This window comes from Desmodus rotundus, chromosome 2 (genome assembly GCF_022682495.2).
Source record: "Desmodus rotundus isolate HL8 chromosome 2, HLdesRot8A.1, whole genome shotgun sequence".
Classification (NCBI taxonomy): Eukaryota; Metazoa; Chordata; class Mammalia; order Chiroptera; family Phyllostomidae; genus Desmodus; species Desmodus rotundus.
In genome coordinates this window covers 6,874,097-6,886,586 of record NC_071388.1, presented here as the reverse complement: position 1 = coordinate 6,886,586, position 12,490 = coordinate 6,874,097, and the positions used below count along the sequence as shown (strand labels likewise).

Below are 12,490 nucleotides of genomic sequence, written 5' to 3'. Positions count from 1 at the left end.
TGGCCTCTTGAATGTGCAATAGCACACACGTGAGCACACAGTTTCCTCATTTCACAAGCATCTGTGGAGGCTTCCAAGTTGTGACCCCTAAAAATCTGCATCCCTCTGGCCTCCCCAGAAGACACTGGGCTAGAGGTATCTTTTGGGGGGGGGCTGCCTTCCTTGCCCTGTTCCCCACCCCCAGCAAAGCTCCTGCCCCCAGAACTCGTCTACAGTCTGTTCACGGTGCTAACAAGCCTTTGTCTCACGTTGAGGTCCCAGCCTGTGTCTGTGCCCCAACATCCCTGCTGGGCCCATCTCTCCACTCCCCTGACAGCCCTCGCCGCACACAAGGGCTCCGGCATGGGGGCGACAGCCTCAGCCACCCATGCGTTATTTTAAATTCCAGGCTTCTCCTGTGCACACTTCAACTCTGGTCCTTTTGGTGATGACCCAAAACAAAAATTAAGAAGTAGATTCCACAATCACCATAAGTACAAATAGGTGGTCGTTTATCTCTGAACTCCGTGCAATACTCTGGAAGGATGGAGAAAAGAAGGACAAAGATCAGGGGGAGAAAACCAGATGGCTGAAAGCCTATTTAGCCGGCCTATGTGACAGTTCCGCAGAGTGAGGGTGGCCGAGTGGCTGAGACTGTGGACAGTGTCATCAGGCCACGCACTGTGGCTCCACGGCCCATGCTCTCGGCCACTGTGCTAGGCTCCATGACCTGGGGCAAGGCATTGATCCTCACTCTGCCCCTGTTTTCTCTCCTGTAAAATGCAGAGAGAATGGAATTGTTGTCGTGGTTAAATGAGTTAAGTGTGTACCCAGAACAGTGCCGGCACCTAAGAAAGCATGCACAGCACATCAGTGACCCTTACTAGGGCAAGAAAGAGCAGGAGGAGCAATAGGCAGCCTTATTGCTTTCTAAACGTGTGCAAGGTCGGCCTTCATTATCGCCAGCCACCCAGGGAGGAATGCCTCCAGACCTCCACCTCCCACCCCGTTCTCATAGTAATCGGGCACATAGGAATGCAGGCAGCCCCAGAGCTCCCACGAATGGCCACTTGCCCTAGGGGTGAGCCATTCCTCAGGCCTCTCTCCTCTGCTTTGGCTCCTCCGTAGGTGGCTCACTTTAAAACCTGAACGCCCGTGGAGGTGTATGAAAACATCTTTGTAAGTTTTCTCAAATTGCCACGTGTACTATGCCTGAGAGGAGAGAGCATAATGTTCCACCTTTGAATATTATTAGCTGATCCCACTCCAGAGAACGGAACATTTTTAGCCAACGCCACACTTCTGACACATCAGCATGTCACCTCAGGAAGGGTGCTGAGAGGGTTCGCTCGTGGTGAAGGGAGTTTGCTGAGCCACCTCGTCTCAACTCAGAGATTGGAGGCAAACTCAGGTACTTAGATGCATGTGTGTGTCGATGTAGAGTAAGTTTTAAAAACAAGAACAAAACTTGACTTGCAGAATCTTGTGTTGAAGGCGATGCTATGTTTACGATCTTGATTACCCTGATGGTATCCAAGTGTATGCGTGTGTCCAGCTCATTAAAACGTGCACACTGAATACGAGCAGCATTTTAAAATTCGTCTTTCACGACGGTTGACATACTGTATCATGTCGGTTTCAGGAGTACAGCCCAGCGGTCAGACATTTACATACGTTACGGGGTGAGGGGCCCGCAAGTCCAGTGACCGTCTGTGACTGCACACAGTTACTACACAGAAGCTTCTTAACGAGCAGTGGGAAATGTGTCTATGGAGGGGGTGACATGTGGTCCTAAGCTTCCTGGGGTCAGGCTTCGAGGGACTCATGTGATTAGCTACGGCCGGAGGACTTTGCAAAGTGGCTGACGGGGGGCTGGATTATACCTTGGAGTGAATCGCTGTTTTTTCAGACTGATATTCCAGCCAGGGTCCCATGGCAGTTAGGAAGGAATGAGCTTTTCCAAATGGAAAGGACATGCACAGTCCCTTTAAGTGATTTCAGGGTGTGACACATGGAGGCATGTGGCCCGGGGCTGGACATCAAGGACAGCACCGGGGAAGGTGTGTGCCCACTGCCACGGTAACCAGGTCATGTTTTCTTGTCTTCCAGAGCTGGGCGAGATTAAAAATGTCACCACCACACAGCCCTCCCTGGAGCTGGATGGGCTGGAGAAATATACCAACTACAGTATCCAGGTCCTGGCGTTCACCCGCGCCGGAGACGGCGTCCGAAGTGAGCAGATCTTTACCCGGACCAAAGAGGATGGTGAGAAACGGGGTGGGCGTGGGTGGAACGCTCGGGTCCTGTCTGAAGTGCCAGGGGAGCGAGGGGGCTCCTGCCAGGTGGCAGCCTTCCCGGGCCAGACCTGTCGTTGGGAAGGCTGGGTCACAGAGATCGCCTTAACTCACTAGCCTAACTCTCGACTTTGCTCCATGAAAACCTTTCTCCTGCCCTCCCAGAATGTGCCCGCGCGGTCCAGACCACCGCCTTCCTCATTGTCTTGGTTTGATGTGTCCATTGTTTTTCTCTTCCCCTGGAATGTTATTTTGGCCAAGTATTATTTTAAGCAAAAATACCTTTTGTCCAAAAATACCTTTTTGCGGCAAGAGCTGTGGCGCTTGCTGCACCTGGCTTGTATGCTGCTGGAATAATTTTAGTGACTCTTCAGCCATTAAGTGTAAGCTCCAATTATTTCTCTCCTTCTGCTTGAACATTATGTAACAGTCCAAGTCATGGTATTCTGTGCCGGCTTTAGAATCACTTTAGAATAAGCCCTTAATTTGAGAGCTTCATGCTAATTTTTTTAAGTTCTTACAAGAATTCGTGCTGACTTAGTAAAACTTTATCTCAGTGCATGTCCTTTCAGACCATTAATTCTTGCCGTCTCACCTCATCGGGACTTGGTTATTTGACTGTTTCCCAAAGCTCCACGACAAATAGGTTTTTGTGTTATTTTAAGGGAGCCTCTGAGGGGCCTCATCCAAGGCTGGCTGAAGGAGAGTTCAAGTTCTAATAAATAGTATAGGGGTAATGAGAAAAGCAGTCTCCACCAGAGTGAAAGGAGGAGCAACTGCTATCAGATTGGTCCCCCGGTGGGACCCTCCAAATCAGAGCCCAGAGTCGGAGCGATCGGAGTCGGACAGGATACCTGAGCTCTGGGCTGATTCGGCTCTGTGGTGTGTCTGTCTTCTTTCTAGGACTCTGTCCCCCAGGAAGCTGGGGGCAGGGGGAGCCCTGTCACGCATCCCCCAGGACCTGCCATGTGCTGGCAGGTCTCATATCTGTGCAGCCTGCTCACTACATGGAGCATCACGCATGTCGTTGCCCCAGCCCATATCCGTCCTGTGGTAGCAAAGCCGCGACTCATGCTCAGAGACCTGGGTAGACTCTTCTCATCAGTGTTTCTGTCCCCTGACCACACGTCCCTGACACAGCCCACCGTGTTCCACCTCACTCTGCTCTGACCTCAGCAAACTAGGCCCCGCCCCCCACAACCAGCCCCATCCATCCACCCCACTCCTCGTTCCCCCAGGCTCTCTAGCCCTCCCGTACCATAGGGCCTGCCTGCAAATGAAGCCCCATGAGCTTTCTTCTTTCTAGAACGTGCAGGTAATTCCTCGCAGGAATGTGCAGGTGTCAGCCAATTCTGCTCAAAGGAATTGGACTATTTAGAGAAATCTCCGGTGAACGTGCAATGCCATGAGGAAGCCACACATCAGAGAGAGATCGATGAAGCTACATCCTCAGTGACGATGGCTCTAATCTAATTTTTCAAAAGTAGCCCATGAAGAGCCATGTCTAGGTGCGGCCCACAGGGCCTCGGGCACCTTGCCTCACCTTCTCTGTCTTCATGCCCCAAACTGCCATAGCGATCAGACAGAATCGAGACGTGACAAGTGAGGTGATGTGTGCAAACAGCCCCTCTGACACGTGGTGGGATGGTTCTTGACACTCGATATTTGATTATTTGAGCTCCACGCCTTCAGAGCTGGGGCGGATCGTTCTTTTGCATTGCTAAGCAATAACACGAATGTCACTGGAATTATTATTTAAAGAGCAAATTGATCGGCAACATGAATTCTGACACCTGCATTTTTCAGAAGAATGTACAAAAATCCAATGAGAAGGGAATTGACTGGTCGTTTGGGATCAATTTTTAATTAATCTTCCAGCTTTAGAAATTATAGAGTTCTGTCTCAAAGCTCGACCTTGAGGCCCAAGTCTAATGCATCAGTCAGCAATTCTCTGCTCTCGCGGCGGGGGGGGGGGGGGGGGGGGGTGCTGCCAGTGTGGGGAGAGAGAACTGACTGTGGAAGGGTTGCCTTGGGCGCAGTTACCCCAGGGAGGGTGAGGGGGGCAAGGCGTGATGAAGCACTGATGTCCGTGTTTACCTGGGGTAAATAAATCATCAGCATTTTTAAGAAGAAGCAGAGCAGAGATGAGGCAGAAGGAGCGAAAGACAAGTGCAGTAATGAAATTATCTCCCAGATTCACACGACAAGTTCACTGGGTTAGAAATGGTGAAGAGTTGCACCGGCCACCCTTGTGGACTCGGAACCTAATAGAAGAGACGACTGGGCAGTTTCTGGAACTGAATGCACCTCCGTGTCGGATCGAAAGGAGGGACGGGGGTCAATTAGTGTAGAAGGCATCTTAGTAAAATTGGGAATGCAGACCCGGTGTGTTACTCTGCCACGAAGTCTCACAGTCTTGAAGTTCGGAATTCACTGTCCACTTCAACTAAATTGTGTGAAAGTGTGGATAAAACTCCAGTAAAACAATCCTTTCCAATACTGATTACGTTCTTTCTCAGTGAGGCTCTACTCTAGGCACAGGTTGAAGTTTCAGCCTTTATTGATGTTCTCACACGTAAAGCAATATTAATACATTAACAGCAAACGTTCAATTTCATCTTCTATGCCCCAAACATCTTTTAAACTAGGGTTCCTAACCCCCCCCCCCAGTATCAGGAGGCCAAACGTTTTAAATTGTGAGGTCACTGATCATCTTAAAAAGGAAAAATACATCACTTGCTAGTAAACCAGACAAAACCATAATGTAATAATAAATAAAACTAATAAACTAAATAGAATCATAAATAAGACAAAATGTTTCCTTCTTCAGGGGATAAGTTACTATGGAAATATCTGGTCAGAGAACAAGTTTTCTGAACCCTAAGCAGTTTCTCAGCCTCTGCAGGGATTCTTGGTCAATAGACACAGTCCAGGTCCCGGATGGACCCTCGGGCCCACAGACACCGTCCGTCTCAGGCCCGTCAGGGTAGCATCTACTCCGCGGCCACACTCTGAGCGCCTATGAGAATTTCTCGACTTTCAGATTCCCTTCCCAGGGCTGCCCAGACGTGAAGAGTGTGTACCTACAAGAACACAAAAGAATGTTTGCTGATCTGGCTTTTTCTCTGTGAACAGAAGACCACTGATTCTGAACTCTGAACCGTCCATGTAATCTTAGGACGCTTTACCTGTGGGGTCTATAATCCGAGCAAAGCTGTGGGGAAGGAAAACACAAACCGAACGCCACCTATGAATTTTGCAGCTGTCACTTTCCCTGTGCGGGCAGAAGGTAGCTCCTGCCCTGCCCTCCTCAGCCAGACAGAACATTGTACATGTATGAGTAGAAGGGTTGTGTTTATGTTCAAAGATCTCCTGAGTGTGTCACTAATGTGCGTGACTCTGCAGGGCCGTCGTGGGAAGAGGCCAGCGGGAGGTGTCCCGTGTCCGGTGCTCTCTCCCCCGTGATTAACTGTCTCTTTGGTGGGACATCCGAAAGCAGAGTTGAGTGAGTGCAAAGCAGACAGACGTCAGGATGTCCCTGAGCCCTCTAATTGATCCATCAGTACTGCTGAGGGTCGCAGAGAGGGGCGCATGGCCGTGTGTTGTCGGGCTCCGGTCCGTCGCAGGTGTGCCGGCAGCCCAGCTCACCAGGTGTCCTGGCAGGCCCTCTCCGGCAGGGATTCCAAAGCTCCCTCCACCACAGTGATGCTCGCCTGGGTCCCTGCGAAGCCCATCAGCTCCAGGGGGCCTCAGAAGTGCCCAGGGGTAAACAAGACACCTGGCGGGGGGGCTCCAGGCTCCTCGCTCTGCTTCACCAGAGTTATGTATCAGTCTCCCCATGATACTTGAGTTAATAAAGAGTCGTCTGCTTTAAAGAACACTGGGAAACCACTGCTCTAGTCGGAGCAAAGGCCACAAACATCATGTCCTGCGGAAACGGGGGTCACAGGGACGTGGGTGCACTGCTTGGCTGTGGTGGCTGTAACGCAGGTGCCTCCACCCAACAGCATCAGCCTATGGCTCAGAGACACTGCTGTGACATTGGAGACTCGTGTGGATCCCGTGGTGGATCACATCTGCACACACATGTGGGCACGCACACAGCATACCACTCACACATACTACACACATGCCCAACATGCACACAACAAACCACAAACATACACCGCACACACCTAAATACATACAACATACCACACAGGACACAGCAGACATGCACCACACACACACACACACGCCCTAAACACATACAACACCATACACACACACACACACACTACACGTGCACCCTAAACACACACAGCATACCACACATATAGACCCACACTCACACACCCACCATAATAAACACACAGGCACAGGCACACCACACGCACCGTAACACACACCATAAACACACACAGGCACACGCCCACACCTGCCTGCACTCGATCACCAAGACCAGAGAAAGGACCACGGCGAACAGGATGCCGGACGCGGTGCCCGCACGGCACTCGGTCAGACTCCTGCCGCACTTCAAACCAAGACGATGTTTGCTCAGGGCGCCAGCTTTGATGTTGGGCGTTGTGATACATTGTTAGAGGTCTTAACTGTGCAGGTTCGTGTTCTGTGTGCTGTAACAAATTACCACGAACTTAGCTCCTTAAAACAATACCCATTTCTGCGAATTGGGGCACAGGGTCGGGTTAGCTTGGTCCCCTGCCCTGCAGGGTCTCACTGGATGAAACCAAGGTGGTGGCAGGCTATGGCCTCATCCAGGCTCAGGTCCTCTCCCAAGCTGACTGTGGCTTTGTGGAGATGACCATCTCCTGACCTCCCAGAGGTCACCTCCACCCCTGCCATGTGGGCTCTCTGCAACACAACACTTGGCTCCTTCAAGGCCAGACAGAAAGAACCCCAAACCCCAGATCATCGTGTAACAGTGTCCTGCAGGGGAGAAGCATGACACTTCTGGGGACCTCGAAAGGGGCCTGATGCTGTGGAACCACCAGGAGCCGGAAGGAGGCCTCAGGGGCACAGGGACCTTGCCCATCTGCTGAGGGGGACAGAGGGAGGCGGGCAGAGAGCTCTCGGTCCTGGCTTTGGCAAACAGGACACAGCAGTGTTGCTTCCTGCAGAGGGGGGCGGGAGGAGGCCAGGCTTGGGAGAGAAGGAGGTGAGTGGGGGGCATGGTGGGCGCAGGTTCCTGGGAAGCTGAGTGGAGGTGTCCCTGGCAATTGGATTGTGAGCTCTCATTCAGCAGTGCAGAAGGGAGGGCCAGGCCAGTGGGGGACGGAGAAGAGAGGGTTGCCTGCCTCTGCCTTCCTTACTGCAGCCCGTCAGATCTGGAGTCAGAAATTCCCTCGACACTGAGCACGAATTCCTGAAAACTGCCCCAGCTTGCCAACACCTTTGTAGGAAAAAAGCAATTACCAGAACATAATCCAATGACAGGGAATGCCTTAATAAAATACGTCCCTGACAGAATGTCATCCACCATCAGATTTCACAGGATTCTGGCTAAAAATGGGCCCTTGGAGGCCGTGAGTGAGGACAGGGCTTTGTGTGACTCAGAGACAATCTCTGTTGGTCCCTAAGGCCTCTGCAACAAAGTGTTGCAGACCAGGCGGCCCCAACAACAGAAATGTGTTGTCTCGTGGCTCTGATGGCCAGAAGTTCAAAACCAAGGTGTGCGCAGGGTTGGGTCCCCGTGGGGGCCGGAGGGAGAGCCGGCTCCAGGCCTCCCTCCTCCGTCGTCTTCTCCCTGGGACTTCCCATCACCTCCTCTCTGCACATGTCTGTGTCCACATTTCCCTTTTACCAATAAGGACGCCAGCCACGAGGGGCCAGGGCCCCCTAATGACCGCGTTTCCACTGGAGGACCCTGTAGAGGCCTGGTCTCCTGATGAGGCCCACGCTGAGGTCCTGGGGGTTGGAGGCTCACCAGAGGGATTCTGAGGGGACGTGGTTCAGCCCATCACACTGACTCTCGGAGAGCTGAGCGCAGAGAGTAGGGGCCTAGATGGCTGGGGGTGGGGGTGGGGGTCATGCCAGGTGGTGGGGGGACCTGAGCACAGGCAGGGGCTCCATTTCCATGATGACTAACCTTGCGGTTCTTGTGTCCAGTTCCAGGTCCTCCCGCAGGCGTCAAGGCAGCCGCCGCCTCCGCCTCCATGGTCTTCGTGTCCTGGCTGCCCCCGCTCAAGTTGAACGGCATCATCCGGAAGTACACTGTGTTCTGCTCCCACCCCTACCCCACAGTAAGTTGGTAAATAGCCGCGAGCCTTTCCTGCGCCTTTGGCCACAACCCATGAGGACTCTCTGGGGACCAGTCCAGCCCTTTGTTGCCCGCCTGCTGGGGTCTTCCTGATGGTTTTACTTTTCCCCCCTGTTGTCTCCACACACGAAGCAACATCCTCATTTACACCTCCTTTGAAAATACATGTCTGAAGCATTATAAGGGATACAGTTGTCTAGAATTATTGTTTATTTGGCGACTTCTCACAAAACTGCCAGCCTGCTTATCAGAATCGAAACCCAGGAGCTTTCGCAGGGCCTTCATTGCAAGTCAGTGGACAGCACCTATTCATTGCACTGTTGGGCTCATTGCCAAGTGCACTGCATGCCCTCACCCCTCTCCCCAGCCCCTCCTCTGCCCTCAGCTCCCCCCAGCTCCCTCCCCTGCCCCATCCCTCACTAAGAAGCAGCCACCCACAGGCAAACTGTCTTGTACTAGAGGGACTAGGACACTTACAGTGACGAGAGCCCGCACGGCTCTTTGTAACGGAATTAAAAATCCGAGCGCCGAGCATTTCAAAGTGCAGTGTTTATTGTCGCCGGCGTTATTACCGCTGCAGAATGCCTGCACGGTTCAAATGTCCCTTAGACCAGATACAAAAGGGACATTTCAGAGAAAAGAAGACAAAAATGGTCCATCAGAATGCATGATGTTTTCGTGGAAATTTCTATGACTTTTTCTGAGGTAGGTACCACGTCGGATCCAATCGGATACCTCCCTGCTCTCAGCACAGAATATGGCACGCCCAGCTATTCCATAAGTAGTTGTGGGGTGTATGCGAATTAATTAGGGGTGTATTCTTGTAAATATCTTAACATAAAATCTACCATTTTCACTATTTCAAGTGTACAGTTCAGTGGCATAAAGTACATTCACGTTTCTGCTACCATCCCCCTCACCCATCTCTAGAACTTTCCTTCTTCTTCAACTGAATCCCTGTCTCCATTAAACAGGGACTCCCCGCTTCCCTCCCCCAACGCCTGGCACCCACCCTTCTACTCCTGCCTATGGATCTGACCCCTCTGGGGCCTCCTGTAAGTGGGGTCACAGTGTTCGACCTTTCACGACTGGCTCCCTTCAGGCAACGTAATGTGTTCGAGATTCATCCACGGTGTAGCGTGTGTCAGAACTTCCTTTTCAAAGGGGACTAACATCCCCGAACTAATTTATTAATCGATCTTTAATTAAAGTGACATGTTTTGCCAAGTCTAGAGTCTGTAGGAGTCCCCAAGGCCTGGTGGCCTGTACACAGTGGCCAAAACTAATGGTGGGGAGACAGGGGACGAGCGTGTGGCCACTCACCAACGTCCAGCTGTCTGCTGAAAATACCAAGCTGCGTGTCCTGCCGTTCACAGCTCAGTGGTGGCACGCCAGGGCTGAAGTAGATTTAAATTCGATATGGTCAGAGGTGGGTTCCAGAGCTTCTGAGGGATTCCTGATCTGGTTTCGAACATGCCATTAACTCTCACCTGCTGGGCCCTACCGTCAAAGCCCAGAGGCGCAAAGCAGCGTAGAGTCCAAGACGAACTGCTGGGCAGTTGTCTTCCTCCGCCTGGAGAGCCGGTTCACCGAGGACCCCTCTCGTCAGCCCCAAGAGAGACAAAATTATTGTCACCACTTCACCAAAGAGAGACAGTGCCACTGCTAAGTGAAGAATGCCCGTACTCCACGAGCATGTGAAATGCTTCTTTATTTTTACGCATTCATCAAGTCATCCGAGTGCTCTTTTGAGCCCAGCAGGCTGGGCAGAGGCTACCAGGGCACAGAGAGCACCGGCATCTCCCTCTGCCGCTGTCCGCCCAGTCTGGTCTCAGTCTCCAGCTAACGACTTCAGCCTGGCTCATGTGAAGTGAGTCCTGACTGGCTGAGGCGTAGAGGAGCGAGGTGGCCGAACCCCTTGGTGGAGGCTGTAGACATAGGAGCCCCCAGACTACCAGCCTATGAATGCCATACAATAAAAACAACAACAACAAAAAAGGAGTTACTATCCTGAAATCATGACCACACAGCGTGGAGAATGAGAGAGAAGTTACTTGCCCAGGGATTTCCGGTCTCTGCGTGTGCAGAACACTGGGATCGGACCACCCAGTACCTTCTCCACAAGACCCTTCCAACAAACCACACCAGAGCGATCCATCCACCAGAAAAGCTGGGAGATAACAACCGGGCATCTCACCTCGCTGGCATCTCACCGCCACCAGCGGGCACCTCTGTGCTGTCTGCTGGCCACGTTAAAGTCACCACAGCTCTTTGGAAGTGACCGTCACAGCGGCCGGTGGCCTTCTGGGCGGCCTCAGTGAAGTGAGGGGGCCCAAATCAGTTTGGTTCCCTCTCTAAAGCTATGTTTCTATTCATCCACATGAAAGATCAGTTAAGAACACAACGCCTGTGTTTCTGATAGACCGTACTGGTCTGAGCAGTTTGAGCTGACAGCAAAAATGAGTGGGAGGTGCAGAGATTTCCCATACAAGGCCCATGTTTAAATAAAAATACCATTATAAGAGTTGAGATCAGAGATTGCTAATCCACTTCAGAAGTGAACCTGCGAACATCCCATCTATTGTTCTGTCTCTTTCCCGTGGAATTAATAACAAATTATAAATCCCTAAAGAGAGCCCCCCGTCCCACATTCACTCTCTCTGATTTCAAGCCAGGACGCTGGGTCTGTCAAATTTCCAGAGGCTTTTCCTTTCCACGCCTGCCTGTGTGTCAGGATGACCACCAGGGGGCAGTCCTAGCTCTGCGTATGGATTTTTCCTGCTCCTGTCTCTGAGATGCTTTTTCTTTGGCATGACTTCCCAGCTGAAGGTAGAACGTGGGAGGGTAACCCAGGACACAGCACACCCTGTCATTTCGTCTTTATTAGAGTCCTCAGCTAACCTCCTTGCTGACGTCAGTTTTCCCTGAAGGCCCCCGAGTCATCATCGCCCTTCCTTGTAAAAGGACTTTGTAAAAAGACACCGGCTCTTTTCTCTAACGCGTAACATCCCGTGTCTAACCATACGCATTTGCTTCGTGGTGTTTTCTCAGTCCAGCTTAGTGAAAGATATTAGAATTCGGAACTTGTGTGTGGCCAGGCAAGCGACTGCACATTCTCGCAAAGGCTGCTCGTCCAGAGGTGGAAGCAGGCAAACACTCCTCGCCCACCGTGAGGGGTGGGCACGTGCCATGGGATGTCAGCCTCCCCAGGCGGAGATTCAGACAGAAAAAACTCGCCTTCATTTGATTCACGGACTCAGCCACATGCGCTTTGGACCATGGCTATTATTTGAACGTGTGACAGTTTGAATGATCGGTTCACGCACTGTGATAAGCGACAGAAATCTGAAGACGTGAGCTAAGCTTCTTGGGTCCTGGGTAGACAGTCGCTCAGCTGGATTTTCTCTCTCACACTCCTCTGTGCATGGAAGCAGGTTGTGAAAAATGTGACGGCGTAAATAAGCACGAGGGTATAGAAACTGCCTCTTTTACAGTGCTGCGCTGATCTGCACAGAGCTCAGAGGTGTGAGATGAGACGGCACAAACTTCTCACGGGTGAAGAATGCAGTTAGAAAGCCTGAAATAATGGCATCAACAAGCTGGAGTCCACATCAGATGTTCTCATTTCAGAGGATAACATTACCCAGTTCCTGCACATAGTAGGTGCTCAAAAGCTGTTGCTCAGTGAGCACATGAGGACATGCCAGTATCCTCCGCATCCAGAGACTGTCAGCAATGAACTCTCCGCGATGTGGCCCACAATTTAGGATTAACAATTCTGGGAATCAAGGAAGGTAACCTTCACCAGGGCCACACAGCTTTTGGTCCAAGGGAGCCGATGTCCGTCTGCTTCCTGGCCCTCCCAAGGCTGCATTTAATAAAGCTGAGGTGGGGGGCTGAGGACAAGAGAGAGGGGCTTCAGGAAACCAGAAGTGTTCCGGAGTCTCAAGTCAAGAAGATG

The 12,490-nt window shown here is 51.7% G+C and overlaps 1 protein-coding gene across 1 annotated transcript in view; it reads left to right on the top strand.

The window, feature by feature from the left end:
• The first annotated feature begins 1,990 nt into the window (after positions 1-1,990).
• The window catches only part of DSCAM (DS cell adhesion molecule), an 82,357-nt gene continuing 71,857 nt past the window's right edge, over positions 1,991-12,490 (top strand). The window contains exons 1-3 of the mRNA XM_053919125.2: positions 1,991-2,039; positions 2,089-2,244; positions 8,379-8,512. Of these exons, the coding sequence (XP_053775100.1) occupies positions 1,991-2,039; positions 2,089-2,244; positions 8,379-8,512 (339 nt within the window). The remainder of the gene's footprint in view (positions 2,040-2,088; positions 2,245-8,378; positions 8,513-12,490) is intronic.